General features: G+C 36.4%; 1 protein-coding gene across 1 annotated transcript; it reads left to right on the forward strand.

Annotated features, from left to right (window-relative positions):
- Window positions 1-1,717: 1,717 nt before the first annotated feature.
- Window positions 1,718-4,821, forward strand: LOC129414469 (4-galactosyl-N-acetylglucosaminide 3-alpha-L-fucosyltransferase 9-like). The gene is made up of 2 exons (XM_055168532.2): window positions 1,718-1,832; window positions 2,468-4,821. Exon 2 carries the CDS (start codon window positions 2,484-2,486, stop codon window positions 3,564-3,566), a length of 1,083 nt encoding a protein of 360 aa, XP_055024507.2. The 5' UTR covers window positions 1,718-1,832; window positions 2,468-2,483; the 3' UTR covers window positions 3,567-4,821.
- Window positions 4,822-16,154: the final 11,333 nt, after the last annotated feature.

Consider the following 16,154-nt stretch of genomic DNA (forward strand, 5'->3'; position numbering starts at 1 on the left):
GTTGACAATGAACTAACCCTGGGATGTTTTTCTTGCAGTGTATAGTGGTTAAGGTAATAAGACACTTTAATGTCAAATTGTAATTCATTATGATTTATGCTTCAATATTTGATCAATGTTTATAACAAAATCAGTTACAGTGAGGGCAATTTCACTCATTCTTTACTTTTAACTGTGTGTTATTGTATATGATGGCTTTGTACCTCTGTACATGGTCAAATGTGAACCATTTTTAAAGGCGGGGTGCATGATCTCAAAAAGCCAATGTTGATATTTGAAATCACCTAAACAAACACGCCCCTGCCCCAATAGAATCTGGACCTTCTTTTGATAGAACCGCCCCACACATACGCAACTAAGGCAACGATGTCGGTTAGCAGACACGCCCCTTAGTGCTGATTGGCTACAAATTTGTTTTGGTACTTGGCCCAACTCCTAAATCTTAAACTGGTGTTCTTCTTTCTCCGCTTAGTTTTTCAGTTTACAAATTCTGCCATCTAAATAGGGAATTGGCATGGCGCAAATGTGCAACTCTTTTAAAGGGGATGGGAGATGAGACTCTTTTGTTTATTGCACATTATGCCCAAAACACATTACAAAAATAGGAACGAACAACCCTTTTAGACTCTCGCGGACGGTTAATTGCAAAACAGTGTCGATTATCTTCAGCAGGGATGCTATGTTTGCCGACACATCAAACATTTCTTTGATTCAATTAAGATTTGATTTGTTTCTTTCTATTAATTTATTGATGCTTTAATAGTATGAGGCTAGTGAAGTAGTTACATTTTTTTAATAACTCATGAATGCAACCAAAATACAACATGAACATTTAATTAAACACTAAAAAAGGCAAAATCTCTATCCCAATTAGGACATTAACAACAACAAACTAAGAGAAAATACACTTTTTTTTAAATAAAGAAATAAATAATAAGGGAAACAATGTCACACAAAATCAAGTTTATTTTAGCATCAGTCAAACTTTTTAGCGTTTTAGCTGGTGCTTGGCAATCGGTTCGTTCAATCCTTTTTTTTCCAAATACAAAATATTTCTAAACCCACGATTTGTATCTGATAGCATTCACAACGTATTCTGCCTCTTTCGCTGTGTTTTTGTCTTACAACCGCTTTGTTACTGCATTGCATTTACTTGCTGAGACTAACACAAAAAAATAAACGAAAATGTGTAGAAGGATGTTGTGTTGTATTGTTTGAAATGTAATCAATGCCTCGATTCATATCGATGTATTGTTACACCCCTAGAAAGTACAGACATAATTCAGTGTTCGCTCTAAAAAGTATCTGTCTCACGCCATAAAATTATTCAGTTTTATTAAATTACACTTACACGTCTATAATTCAAGTGCATTTCAAATTCAAAACGTTTTGTCATAATTCTAACTAAATATTCTTTAATAAATTATTATTTTATTAATTAACTAAAGCTGCTGCTTTCTGACTCTTTACTTCTTGGTTCATTTGTAGCGTGTAAAAGTTGCGCAAGTTTATTTCGTTTAATTGCTGAAATATTACATTTATTAGGGCATTGTCCTGCCGGATGGATTTGACTGATGGCGCTCTGGAAAAAATGACCAAACCTATTTGCTGAATAGAGACAGTAAAAGTGGGTGGGTCCAATTTGATTGGCCGTAGATAGTGGGTGTGTCTTGTTCCGACACCCATGGGTTCATCTGCATACTTAACTGACTGATCCATTTGATACATCACTCATGCTTTGTGAAGCAAAAGCAGACAATCTCCTCTTTGGATTTTTGTGGCTTACAGGCTTCACAATAAATTTCTCAATTTTTTGTGTACTCAAAAAACAGGTGAGGAGCTACATTACATTCATTTTAAGCATACAGCATAAATGTAATTAAATCATATCACAGTCTAAAAAGGCTTTGAACTAAATTAAATGATGCTAGATTTTCACTGTAAAAAATCTTTGTTGCACTTACATTTTCATGTTTAATCAATTTAAAATTCTAATTAATTTAATCTTTAAGTTAAATAACTTAAGGTAATTCAACTTTATTTTTATAATTTATAGCAAGTTCTCAGTAGTCAAAAAAAAGTTTAAATGAATTATAAATTCAAGTTGATTAAACTTAAAAATGTAAGAGCAAACAGAGAATTTTTACAGTGTAGTTTTGAGCACTTTTGTATAAAGTACACTGAAAAAAACGATTCATTGAATTTAATCAATTTTTTTAAGGTAAGTGGTTGCAATCAATTTATTTAAGCTACATTTAAACAAAAGTTTTAAATTTTATTTTATTTTACTAATCTTTTTGGTTTAAATGTAGCTTAAATAAATTGATTGCAACCACTTACCTTAAAAAAAATTATTAAATTAAAATAAGTGGGCACACATTAAACCCGTTTTCCAGAAAGCCTGTTCATTCCTATTATTCTTGTTTGTAAAACCAAAGCAAATTTTCCTAATTTTTATTCTCTTTAGAAAAAAATTGGCAATCATGATCTCAAATGGAGCTTTGCCATATCGTCTGGTTATAGTGGTGACAATCGCATGTCTTGTGATCTTGTTCTGGTTCTCATTTCTCAACAACTGCACACCAGCTCAACATCCTCAGCACTCAGAAAAACTCCACAAGCCTGTGGATGCCTCTGCGAAACCTGATATAGTAAAGGAAGAGAAACCGATACTGTTGTTATGGTTCTGGCCTGAAAACTTCAGTTTTAACCTGAGCGATTGTCAAACAATTTTCAATATTGACAGTTGTTTTTTGACAGCCAACAGATCTCTTTACAGCAACGCAGACGCTGTCCTCATCTATCACAAATCTATTAAAGGGGACCTGTCCAACCTTCCACCATCTCCTCGTCCCCCGTTCCAGAAGTGGATATGGTTTAATCTCGAATCACCATATCACACCGCAAGAAAACCAGGCATTGAAAACTTGTTCAACCACACACTTAGCTACAGACAGGACGCTGATATTTTTACAAGGTTGCACTTAACTGTCAGAAAAACTCCAGATGAAGATTTTAAAATTCCCAAGAAGGAAAAACTGGTCTGTTGGATTGTAAGTAACGAAGGGGCCGGAACGAGGAACGCTTATTACTATGAACTTAAGAAGCATGTCAACGTACATGTCTACGGGAAGTTTAATGGAACGCGCCTGGACCCCAAGGCCTACTATTCCACCATAGCCAGCTGCAAATTTTATCTCTCTTTTGAAAACTCCATTTACAAGGACTACATCACTGAAAAGATTAATGGACCCCTATCAGTAGGTACTGTACCTGTGGTGCTGGGACCTCCCAGACAAAACTATGAAAACTTTATACCCGGTGATGCTTTCATTCATGTGAACGACTTCCCAGATGCAAAGTCACTAGCAGAATATCTCATGCGTCTGGACCTGGACGAAGTCGCATATCGCAGGTACTTTAACTGGAGGAGACATTTCTCAGCACAACCTCATTTAGTAAAGCCACAAGCGTTTGATCTGCCCATCTGCACGGCCTGTGAATATATAGCAACACACAAATACTACAAAGAAGTTCACGATCTCTATAAATGGTACGACCATTAATTCAATCATTTTATATTGTGGACTTTTATGTTGAAGGATTTTGTTTGACTGCACAAAAAGTAACATAACTAGCAGCGTGGAGCTTGTTTTGTAAGATATTATCAAAACGTGGCAATCCTTCTCTACTACTGAACAACAACATAAAAGTTAATATAGCTTGTTGCTTACTGAGCCTACATACGCATTGATTAAACAAATTATCTAATTATGTGTTCGGCGTGTCGGGTGGTCCTGTGTGCATCACGTGTCTTGTCAAAATATATGCCTGCTGCAGACGGTCTAAAGGGTTTATGATAAAAGAGATGCTCGCATTTGACATATACTCGCATAATCTCATGTGTAATCAGAGTTTAGTGTTAAGGAAGTGTCTTGCATGTATTTTGTGGATGTGAGCGCCTCTTTTATCATAAACGGTTTTGAGGCGTGTGCAGCAGGCATTTATTTTGACAAAACACGTGATGCACATGGTTCACATGACGCAACAAACACATATTTTGAAACAACACATCCTCATCCCATGGCGTCAATATTTGACGCCACTTGACCATGCGTCGGCAGTTGGCGCGGAGGGTGTGCCTTTCGCGTCATTTTTTGGCGAGCTGGGGACTTCAATACTATTAGGTACGCGAAATTAAACAGTTGTCCCCTGGCGTTGGGGTTAGAGTTAGGTTTGGGTAGGGATGTCATTATGTAAATCTAACCCTAAACCGACGCGAAAATGGTAAGAAAATAGGAAAGAGAATGCAACGGACTTAATAGTATTGAAGTCCCCAGTTCGTCAAAAAATGATGCGAAAGGTATACCCTCCGCGTCAACTGTTGACGCATGGTCAAGTGGCGTCAAATATTGACGCCATGGGGTGAGACTGGAACACACATGACACTCCGAATACATATTTTGAATTTGCGCCCCTCGGAAGAGCAGTCACGAGCCGCCACTGTAAAGACATTGATGTTGAAAATCAACTAACCCTGGGATTTTTTCTTTCTGTGTATAGTGGTTAAGGTATTAAGCCTATTTACTGTCAAATTGTAATTAATTATGATTTAGGATGCTTCAATATTTGATCAATGTTTAGAATAAAATCGGTTACAGTGAGAGTAATTTCACTTATTAATATTATTAATAAAATACAAATACTTGTCATCATTCTTTACTTTTAACTGTGTGTTGATTACAAAAAATACTTGTCCTCATTCTTTACTTTTAACTGTGTGTTGATTACAAAAAAATAAATAAAGGGAATACATTCTCATGTTGTTATTCATTCATGCTATGTTTTCTATGTGGTCAACAAAAATGTTTTTCATTAATTTAATTATCTAGTTTAATGTAAACATCATAGCACATTTTCTGGTGTAGATATACAGTATGATAGACCAGTCTGGCTCCCCAAGCTTAAATGTCCTGCTGTGCCTACTAGTCACTTTAAAATTCAGAGAATCCGCTTTCATTAATAAACACAGATTTAAAAATTATAACTAAAGCACTAGCTAAAAGAATTGAGTCAGTCATTCCAACATTTATTCATCAGGGTCAAACTGGCTTTATTTAAAACAGAATGCTTCAGATAACATCTGTAGATTATTCAACTTGATTAACTTTGCCCAACAAAAACAAACTAAATCTATAATTGTATCACTCGATGCTGAAAAAGCATTCGATGAAGTAAATTGGACATTTCTATTTAACGCTCTACAGAAATTTGGCTTTGGAGACTCGTTTATTCAATGGATAAAAATATTATATACATCGCCTATGGCCACAATCACCACAAACGGTATCACGTCAAAAAAATGTACACTTAATCGCGGAACCAGACAGGGATGTCCTCTCTCTCCTTCCTTATCTTTATAGAACCACTGCCAGGAAGCAATTAGACAAAATAATACAATTAAAGGAATACAAGATTTAAATACAGAACACAAGATATGTCTATATGCAGACGATCTATTATTATGTTTACAAGACCCGCACACCTCATTAGAAGAAACCTTTAAAATTATTAATACCTACTCCAAGATTTCCGATTACACAATTAACTGGAACAAATCAACCATACTACCTCTTTCCGAAGACGCATGGGATTCTACAGCTCATAATATGTCTCTTCCGCTTCACACGGGCAACACATATTTGGGTATCAATATTTCCTCCAAACTGTCAGAGTTATTTAATCTTAATTATTCACCCCTTTTAAAGAAAATTACTGATGATTTCATACGTTGGACTAACCTCCCATTATCACTTATTGGCCGCATTGCTAGTCAAAATGAAGATTTTACCACAAATGATCTGTTCTCAATGCTCCCAGTAACACCCACAGATAAATGGTTTTAAAGATTAGATATATTCATTTCTCATTTTTACTGGAAAAACAAAACACCTAAAATATCGCTGGCAAAATTGCAGAAAACAAAACTACAAGGTGGCCTATAGAAGCTCCAAATTTTCAACATTACTTTTTAGCAAACCAATTACAATATATGATTAAATGGATTAACAAAAATAACTACACTAAATTATGGATAGATTTGGAACAAAATCAATGCAACAGCACATCAATAGCAGATCTTCCCTTTTAACCTTTCAATAAAAAAGCATTATTTTAAAAATATCACAATCACTTCGACTCTAACAGCCTGGTGGAAAATTAATAAAATTACTAATTCATCACTAACACCATCGAGACATACCCCAATTTGGCACAACCCGGATTTTCAAATAAGTAATATATTTTCCCCTATGGCAACAAAAAGGAATCACTCATCTCAATCACTTATTTCAAGACAATAAATTCATATTATTTAAAATACTAACCCAGAGATACGGTATTGGAGTGGAACAATTCCTTCAGTACCAACAAGTTAAATCCATAATTAAATCGAAGATCAATATAACTAATAATCCACTTAACCCCTCTCAGGTAATGGAAGAAATCTTAAAAATTACACCATTCAAAAAATTAGTATCTAAACTTTATAAACTCATATCAATTAATGACGATAAAATAGTAACACCAATGGCAAAATGGGAAACGATTACGCGCTCTCCTCCAATACCGATCTCTGGAAGGAAATCTGTAATAATACATTCTCTATGACTACCAATACAAATCTACAGCTCATACAATATAAAACTCTTCACAGGACACATATCACTGAAAGAAAACTGTTTAACATGGGTCTGAGGGACACAGATATTTGTTCACAATGTACATCGCAAAGCACAGATGACTATTTTCATGCCATATGGTCCTGTCAACCTGTTTATTCATTCAGGATATCTGTTATTAAGAAACTCTCTAAGGGCTGTAGAATACCTCTTTCCCCATCACTCTGCTTGCTTGGCAATATTACAGAAATAGATAACTTTCCACTCAAACATAAAAAATACTTCTCTAACTATCGCCACGAAAATAATTATAATAAATTGTAAATCAAAAAGCTGTCTACACATTAACCACTGGACCAATACCCTTATAGAATAAATAACATTAGAATAAACTACATCCACGGATAACTTCATTGACATCTAGAACCCATTTTTACAATACTTCAGTTTACTATATATGAACCCGGATACACGCACATTCCTCCTCCTCATTTTTTTTCTAATATACTTGTTTATAAATATATAATCATAATATATATTGTTCATTATTTAACCATTCTTATTATTAACATCATTATCATTTTTATCTATTATTTTATTATTATTTACACATGGATCTATACTCCCCTCCTCACTCTTCTATTTAATTAATTGTCTAGTTAAAAAGACTACTATTATTATTATCATTATTAGTAGTAGTATTATTGTTTTTGACATTATTATTGTTGTTTTTCTCATTTTCTCCCCCAAATACATTTCTGGGAAGAGGGAGAGACATTGATAATGTTATTAGTATTATCAATTAATTTTTATAATTATTAATATTATTACTTATTATAAACATATCGAAATTTAATTCTCTTTTTCCCCCCATCTTCCTTTTGTCACCAGCCCCCCTTTTTTTTTCTTTCTCTGAATTTCTGCCTGATGATGGTGGATGGGTGGCATTGAGTTTGAGGAAGTTGCCACCTGGTTGTCCCCATAATCTGCTGTTCCCAGCCTCAGTCTGACCCAGCTTTTCGTGCCTCCTCCCTTTATTATTATTATTATTATTATTATTATTAAAATACAATACACTTTAGAAATCTAACATCTACACCATAACCAAAAATATAGGGCAAGTGTGGCGTGTGTGCTGGCAAGGCCTTTACTATGACCTGGTAGATTTCACCAGTAGATTTCTTGGTCGACATATTAATTCAGTATCATCCTAAAATTAAAAATATAATAGGGTAAGTGTGACGTGTGTGTTGACCTGACCACTACCCGGGTCTGGATCTCCACTGCATGTCCATTTTTTTAAATGCACCACACATCCAGGTTTTCATTTATCATTATCCAAACAAAACAGGGTTGGCCTGACATGGAAGCGGTGGCCTGAGGTGGGAACTGCCCTGTGGGACCATGAGGGGCTGCTCCTTGGGCACATCTGTCCCCAATACCTCAAAACACACAAGGGCTAGGTGCTTGTGGCGTATGTATTTTCCTCATCTTTCAACCCCTCTGTTTGTGCTACCTCCCCCCTTTTTATATATATCTTTTTTTCTTCCTTCCTCTATTCTAACCGTATGAATTTATCTAAATGTATCTATTAATTGGATTACCTGTATGTATTACTCTAAATAACCCCTCATTCTTTACACACACATACACTTACAACATGATATGTATGGGCAATGGCTGTATTTTTTATTTGTTTGTCTTATCTGTTTTCTGTTTTGTTCTATTCATTGTTATTTACCACAAGTAAATAGAGTCACTTTCTGTGTTTGCACTATATTAAAAAAAAAATCCGAGAATCTATCAATTAATAAGTTAAAAGCAAATCATTGTGTGTTTCTTCATGTTTTTGTAACAAATGGCAGACTTCTGAAATAGCATATCAAGTGATGGGATAATTTTGTATAGCCTACAACATACATTTACAGTCAAAAAAGCAGGTGCAAATGGCAGAGATGGGATCAAGTCACATATGTGTAAGTCTCAAGTAAGTCTCAAGTCTGAACCTTCAAGTCTCAAGTAAGTCCCAAGTATTTTTTTTCTTGGGCAAGTCAAGTCATGTCGAGTCACAGGCTATGTCAAGTCAAGTCAAGTCCTTTAGTAGGTCAAGTCCAAGTCAAGGCACCTTATTATTGCAATTTTACCTGCAGAATCTGATCTCAATAAAGTGAAAAGACAAGATATACAGTAAGTAACTATCAGTAAATTACAATAATTTGGATTGGCATTGTAAATACTCATGTTCAGTAAAATACATCATGGAATCAAACAAAATTGTAATTTCTTCCGTTCCCACGGCATTTGAAATAACGAACTTGAGCATGCAAAAGACGCAATACTGTGATCCTGCCCTAACATTGTATAATCCAGTAATTTTTCTGTGTGTGTGTTCAGGTGGCAAACTTAGAAAAAGTAGCCAAGTCTTGTACCGCTCAGATCAAGGGAAGTATTTAAAAAAAAAATCAAAATTATTTTGCCCACATTCGTCCCCAACACGGTATGATGAGGATTAATGGCTACTTTAGCTATTATTACATTAGCTAACTACACTCTAAAAAAACAAACGGTGCTATATAGCACCAAAACAGTTGCTTTGGATCGTAACGATAGAAGAACCATTTTTAGTGCCATATAGCACCGGTGAAGCACCAGTGAAGCACCTGTGTAGAACCATATAGTGCTATGTAGAACTATATGTGGTGCTATAGTGGTGCTATATGACCCCTATATGGTTCTACACTGGTGCTTCACTGGTGCTTCACCGGTGCTATATGGCACTAAAAATGGTTCTTCTATCGTTACGATCCAAAGCAACTGTTTTGGTGCTATATAGCACCGTTTGTTTTTTTAGAGTGTACCAACTAACCAGATATTAACAAATTGACAAGCACTTACTGGGCAAAATGGCTCATAAAATGACGGACAATTTGGAGGTTGTCGTCTGGCTGCCTGTGATTTTAATGTTGCATGTCTTGCAACGCACTGTTCTTCTTTTGCCATCTAGTTGAACCCTTGGTACCCCTCCGGCTGACATGTTGATTTTTGATCCAGCTGGGTCAACTTTATTTTTTAAAATAATTTATATATTTTATATTCAAACTGAAAAGATGATGTGATTAACACTCAAGTCATTGAAGTGTCTTAAGTCAAGTCAAGTCCCGAGTCTTTAACTTCCAAGTCCGAGTCAAGTCTCAAGTATTTCATTTTTTTTCAAGTCACAAGTCACAAAAATAGTGACAAACACTGAAAGTGGCCTCCTAACAAAACTAGTTATATTTCATAATTAAACTAAGGCCTAGTTCTGTTTTAAGCTAATCCCTGTCCAGGAACCCCCCCCCCCCTGTATGTCTTTAGTTAACATGTTGTTAATAGCTACATTTAAAGGCATTGTAGCTGATTTGATCCAGAAACATTTTAGTCATGTTGATTAAAAGTTTCCTGGCATCTTGATATAAATCACTATGTTAAGTTGTCTAAATGTATTTTTTTAAATAAATGTCCTCTGTGATAGGAACATAAAATGTATAACCAATTATTACAATTATTAATTATTTTAAGAAAAAGTATATATAATAAATATTTACGTTTTTCAAACATCGTGGACTCTCATACACAGTACACACACATTTATTATGTAAATAAAAACGTATTCTGCAAATGATTAGTCATGACTTATCGTAAGGCAGCACTAATTAGATCAGGAAGAACGTGACCTTTAAGTTAACCTTATCTGACTCACCATCGGCCCATAAACACTTTTGTGTTTTTAATTTGAAAATAAATTCAGTACAGTGATGTAGCCACAGGTGTGCCAGGGTGTGCCGGTGCCACCCACAGTGGATTGCAGAATATGCTAAATGGATTGCAGAATAACATTTAAATTTTTTTTACTAAACTTGGGCTATTGCTGTTAACTTAAAATATATATATATATATATATATATATATATATATATATATATATATATATATATATATATATATATATATATATATATATATATATATATAAAATCAACTCTTTCACACGTAAGTTGAAAATATTTTAACTGACCCCTTGTGTCCATAGTGACGCGTCATTGTAAGGGTTTTGTCTTGTGTTTTGTTTGTTTTGTTATAAGGTCTTTTATTTTGATATCCTGTTCTGTTTTCAGTCTTTATTTTGAAATCTTGTCATGTCACACTTCACCTGCGACTTCCTGTTTGTGCACTATAAATCTGGTTCATTTAAATCATGTCCCTGCGAAGTATTGTTGGTGTGTAGCTGCCTTACTTAGCGTTTATAGTCTTGTTTCTTGTTTCTTGTATCCTGTATCCTGGTTCTGTTTTTCTGTTCTTGTTTTTGACCCGTGCCTTTTATATATCGGATTTTGATTGTTTGCTGCCTGCCTTGACCTCTTGCCTGTATATTTGGATTACGCTACTTGGATTGCCCTATATTGGATTGGTTTGCTTGCCTTAGTGGATTTTAATAAACCTTTTTGCACATGGATTCTCATCTCTCTCGCTTTGTGTAAGCAGCCCACCTTGCAGTCATGATTGTCACGTGACACATCGCAGTCACAATAACTAACAGATGTATGCTATTTGTTTTATTTTGTTTTTCCTTTATTAATACTTGTCATACAAACAAAAGATAAATGTCTACATAATGCTTGGAATGTCGTCTTTTAAATGATTTAAGTTAAAGGCGTCCATGATGTTTGAAAGCCAATGTTGATATTTGAAATCACCTAAACAAACACGCCCCTACCCCAATAGAATCTGGACCTTCTGTTGATAGACCCGCCCCACACATACGCAACCCAGCATGTGATTTGATTTGATTGGCTATAAGTGTGTTTTGGTAGTCGGCCTGTCTCCTTTTCCAAACGCGTTTTTAAAACATCGTGGACTCCGCCTTTAAATTGTACATTGCTAATACTACATGATTTCAGCGTATATATGCTGGAATGTGTTTAAAATTGTCTTGTGGACAGAATAAAGTCTAAGATTAGCATTTCTTTTTACAACAAAACCCAACACAATGTTTTTATTCTTAAAGTGATCTTTATAGGCTACTGTATGATTATTAGTTGGACTTTGAACGACGCGTGCACAGCCAGAGCTTAAATTACTTTTATTTTAATTTCTGATGAACACACATATTTATCACAATATTTACATAATATGTTTCCTGCTATGAAAGTCAATGGTAACAATCAACTGTGCTTATTTATCAAAATATCTTCTTTTGTGTTCGTCAAAATAAAAATAAAAAACGTATACAGGTATAAAACAACATAAGGTTGAATAAATTTTGACACAATTTTCATTTTTGTGTGAACTATCCCTTTAACAGACAGTAAATCAGATGTAAGAAATACAGTAGAAAGATTTAAAATTCACCCTTACATTATGTTTACATAATAATGTAAGCAGTTAGGAATATTTGTCTAATGGGGGATAATGTAAAGTAGGCTGATGTTTGCCTAATCAGCGATCATAAGATTCATTTATGCTTTTTTTGATATGTGGTTACACATCATTTTCTTTCATGGACTATGGACCCCTTAAACTAAGTATCCCTGGGCACCCCACAAAAAAAGTTGAGTTCCGCCACTGGATATATTGTAGAGCAGGGCTATTCAACTCTTACCCTTGAGGGCCGGATCACTGCATAGTTTAGCTCCAACCCTGATCAAACACATCCGTCACAGGTGGGTGTTTGATTAGGGTTGGAGCTAAACTATGCAGTGCTCCGGCCCTCTATTGTAAGATTTGAATAGCCCTGCTGTAGAGGGTATGCATTGTCCTCACTTGAACACGCTGGAACTCGCCCTGTTGAGTGGCAAACGTTCAACAAAATGGCTGGTTTTCATAGCGGCTGCTGCAAAAAATGCAAGTAAAACTGACTTTTATCAGCTTAAAATGAATTTAGTTGGCCTTAACAGTGACCCTAATGCTGCATTCACACCAGCCGCTGTAGAGGCGTCAAGCCCGAGTGATTTCAATGTTAAGTCTGGAGGTCTCGCGGCGCAAATGAGGCATTTAGCGCGACGCAGTAGACGCGATTCGCGCGTCTAGTTTGCACGAATGGCACGAATTGAGCGTCTGGGGCGGCACATGCCAATGGTGCTTTTTGTACATTTTGCGTTTTCGTGAATTTGCGTCTGACGCCCCGAGTTGAAAAATGTGAACTTTGGCTGATTTTTGCGCCGCGTTAACAAATCAGGAGCCTGCTTGCTGCTGTGGCGGCAGCCGCCCGGAGTCACTCATTCAACATGGAGGAACGCTTGATATTGTCCGTGAGCAGTCACCTGGAGCTATACGATACAAGTTCTTATTTCTATAAGACACAGGAATAAAAAGAACCTCGCTTGGAAGAGTGTCAGTGAGGACATTGGGCAACCTGGTAAGTTGTAAATACACATTTCACTTTTGAGTCATGTGATGTTTATCGACCCGCGGCATTCCCGCCGTTTTTTAAACTAGTTTCCCCTTATAGTAAGGTGACCAAATACAAACCGGTAACTCTCTCGATAAATGCACGATCAACATCAGCCATCTTGCAAACAGACAACCACATAGCACTTGCCCCTCCCACAAGAAGCGGATTTCGCCTCTGATCTGATTTCCGCGCGTCTACTTCACTCTAGACGCGCATGCATTCAAAATGTTCAAGCAGCAAACTAGACGCGATTTTGACGCCTCAAACACAGCTGGTGTGAACCCACAGAGTATTCATTGGTTTTGATTTTTTTATCCCAAAATTTTACATATTTGACATATGGCTGCTACTGATTTACTTCTCCTTTGAGTGTCAAAACATATTTCAACAAAATTGCTGGCGTTCATAGCAGCGGCCGCAAGAATGTCAGTATAACGGACAATTATCAGATTCAGACAATTTAAAAAATCATTTAGTTGCACTTGATAGTGACCCTGAACGATCTATTTATTTCTCCTTTTGGCGTTTCTTGGCAGTCTGTAAAACGATAGCTCTGAATTCTTGTTAATCTGTTAGTACAGTCTATCGCACAACAGCTGTTTGCCATTTAGACGCGTTTTCCCAGTGTTTTCGCTGATTTCACACCGTACACAAATTCTTCCATTCTGTCTTTTGCCACTCACCGAAAGTGACGTCACGTGCATGCATACCCTCTAAATGAGAAGCACTGAGCACGTCTCTGGCTCAGCGCCAACCAGTGTTGTTTTCGTCAACGATGACGATAACGAAATGATTTCGTTGACGCACATATTTTTTATGACGCTAACCCGACGATGACTAGCTAAAAATGTCTCTAAGGTGACGAAAACATGACGAGACGCTTTCGAGTTTTCGTTGACGAAACGAGACGGAACGAAAATGATTATAAGTCTGACGTTCATAATGCATGTCATTTCTGCCTATTTTGCGTGAAATCAGTCTATTTTTAGCTCAAAAGTATCAGCAATGCTGCCGCTTTCTATCCTTGTTTTTTGGGTCAACACAGTCTCACTCACGGTCACGCCCACCACCCGGCTGCCGCCATGCCGCGCACGCGCACAAGATTTCAAACAACAACAACAACAACACACCTGCGGCTGTGGCGAGTTCGAAGGACCGTAGCGGTGACGCCAATAAACGGAAACTACAAGATGATTTATGGACATACTTTCAGTATAATCCATCAGACAGAAAAACGGAATGCATATTGCGAGACGACGGTAAATGTGGCCACAAACTAGGTGGGAAGAATACCCAATAAGCGGCACCTGAAGGCTCATCACGCTAATATTTTTTAAAGGTAACTAACAAGTCACGCTGTTAACATATCATATACATTCAATTTTACACGACAATCGGCTTGTGACACATTTCATGGTAAGCTTAAGGTTTTACATGTATCTGCTTGTCAAACCTAAGCCCTTTTCCAATACTTTTTGTGGTGTATTTAAATAAGGCAAGGCACGCGTTTCTCAACTTTATAAGCGAGGTCTCAGCGTAACACACAAACTCAACATGATGGTATATTAGGCTAAACTTTTTTCTTCATAACTTTTTGTTATGACATGCGCAGAAGGCACACCGACTAAAACAACGGCAAGCCCTCAGGGACAACCTTAATGCACATTTTAATTGTATTAAATACACCACACTTTTTAACCTAAATTCATTGGTTAAAAAAATACTTTTTTTTACTAAAATTGACTTAAACTTGACTAAAACCTTTTTGCGTTTTCGTCAACTAAAACTTGACTAAAACCTTTTTGCATTTTCGTCGACTAAAACTTGACTAAAACTATAAATTTTACAAGTGACTAAAATGTGACTAAAACTAAAAGCATTTTCGTCCAAAAGACTAAGACTAAAACGAAAACTAAAAGGGCTGCCAAAAACAACACTGGCGCCAACCACCTGCAGAGGCAGTTTGAATCTGACTAGCAGTTTTGTGACATCACTGAACATTCTAAATCATATTCTCAGTGCACAGAAATAGGAATCCACTATATGGTGCCATTATAGCTTGGTTATATGTGGCACACCCCGATTTTCAGATGCACACCCAGAGTCTCTTTTCTGGCTACGCTACTGATTCAGTAGTTTCAGCTCAGCGCAGTTATAATTTTCATGTTCAGCGCCATGTTGTTTAAATAGCAAATGCATTCACGCCCATTTTGCACACATGAGCATTCTGGTCTGAAAAAGAGGTGTGTTCAGGCACATTGTTGGCGCGTTGTTATTTTGAGGCAACTTAAATAAACTATGCCATTGACCAACTAAAATCTGGTCTACAGTCAATGGTGCAACATTGTTTTTGTTATTTAAAGAGCGCGTTAGTAATATGCACATGGATTCATCTCTCTCGCTTTGTGTAAGCAGCCAACGTTACAGAATACTTTGCCATTCAGGAATCCAGCGGAGGTTTGTAAAATCCTGCCGCCATCATGAATCCACTGTTTGCTTTGCTTGGAACAACAGACCAATTGAGGATTATGTCAAGGACTTCCTAGATCTGAGCTATCAGGTACATTATAAGGATGACATGCTTAAAGACATTTTTTGGTAACACTTTATTTTACGACCCGCAAAGTACCGCGCAGGGCCGCATTAACACTGTAAGGGGCCCCTGGGCTTTACCATTTTGTGTGGCCCTTCGTCCGCCAGAATTGCAGCCTACATTCTAGAGGTGTGCAGCGGAGTCAGTATTTGTATCTGTATTTGTATCTGTAACAGTCTTAAAATTATTTGTATCTGTATTTGTATTCGGATGGAACCGGAAGTGGGCGTGTCTTAAACCGGAAGTTTGTCATATTACAGGAAAATGGCATTTTAAATGCATTTCAGCTTTTTATTATAATTATAACTTAAATAACTGTAAACATTTAATAAAAATAATAATAATACAAAATTTTTATCAAAAAGACAATAACTTGATTCTCGTTATTATTATGCATGGAAAGCAAACATCTCATTTTTAAAGCCTCATACAGCTTGTGCCTATGTGCTAT

Source organism: Misgurnus anguillicaudatus, chromosome 5, assembly GCF_027580225.2.
Source record: "Misgurnus anguillicaudatus chromosome 5, ASM2758022v2, whole genome shotgun sequence".
In the NCBI taxonomy this organism is placed as follows: domain Eukaryota; kingdom Metazoa; phylum Chordata; class Actinopteri; order Cypriniformes; family Cobitidae; genus Misgurnus; species Misgurnus anguillicaudatus.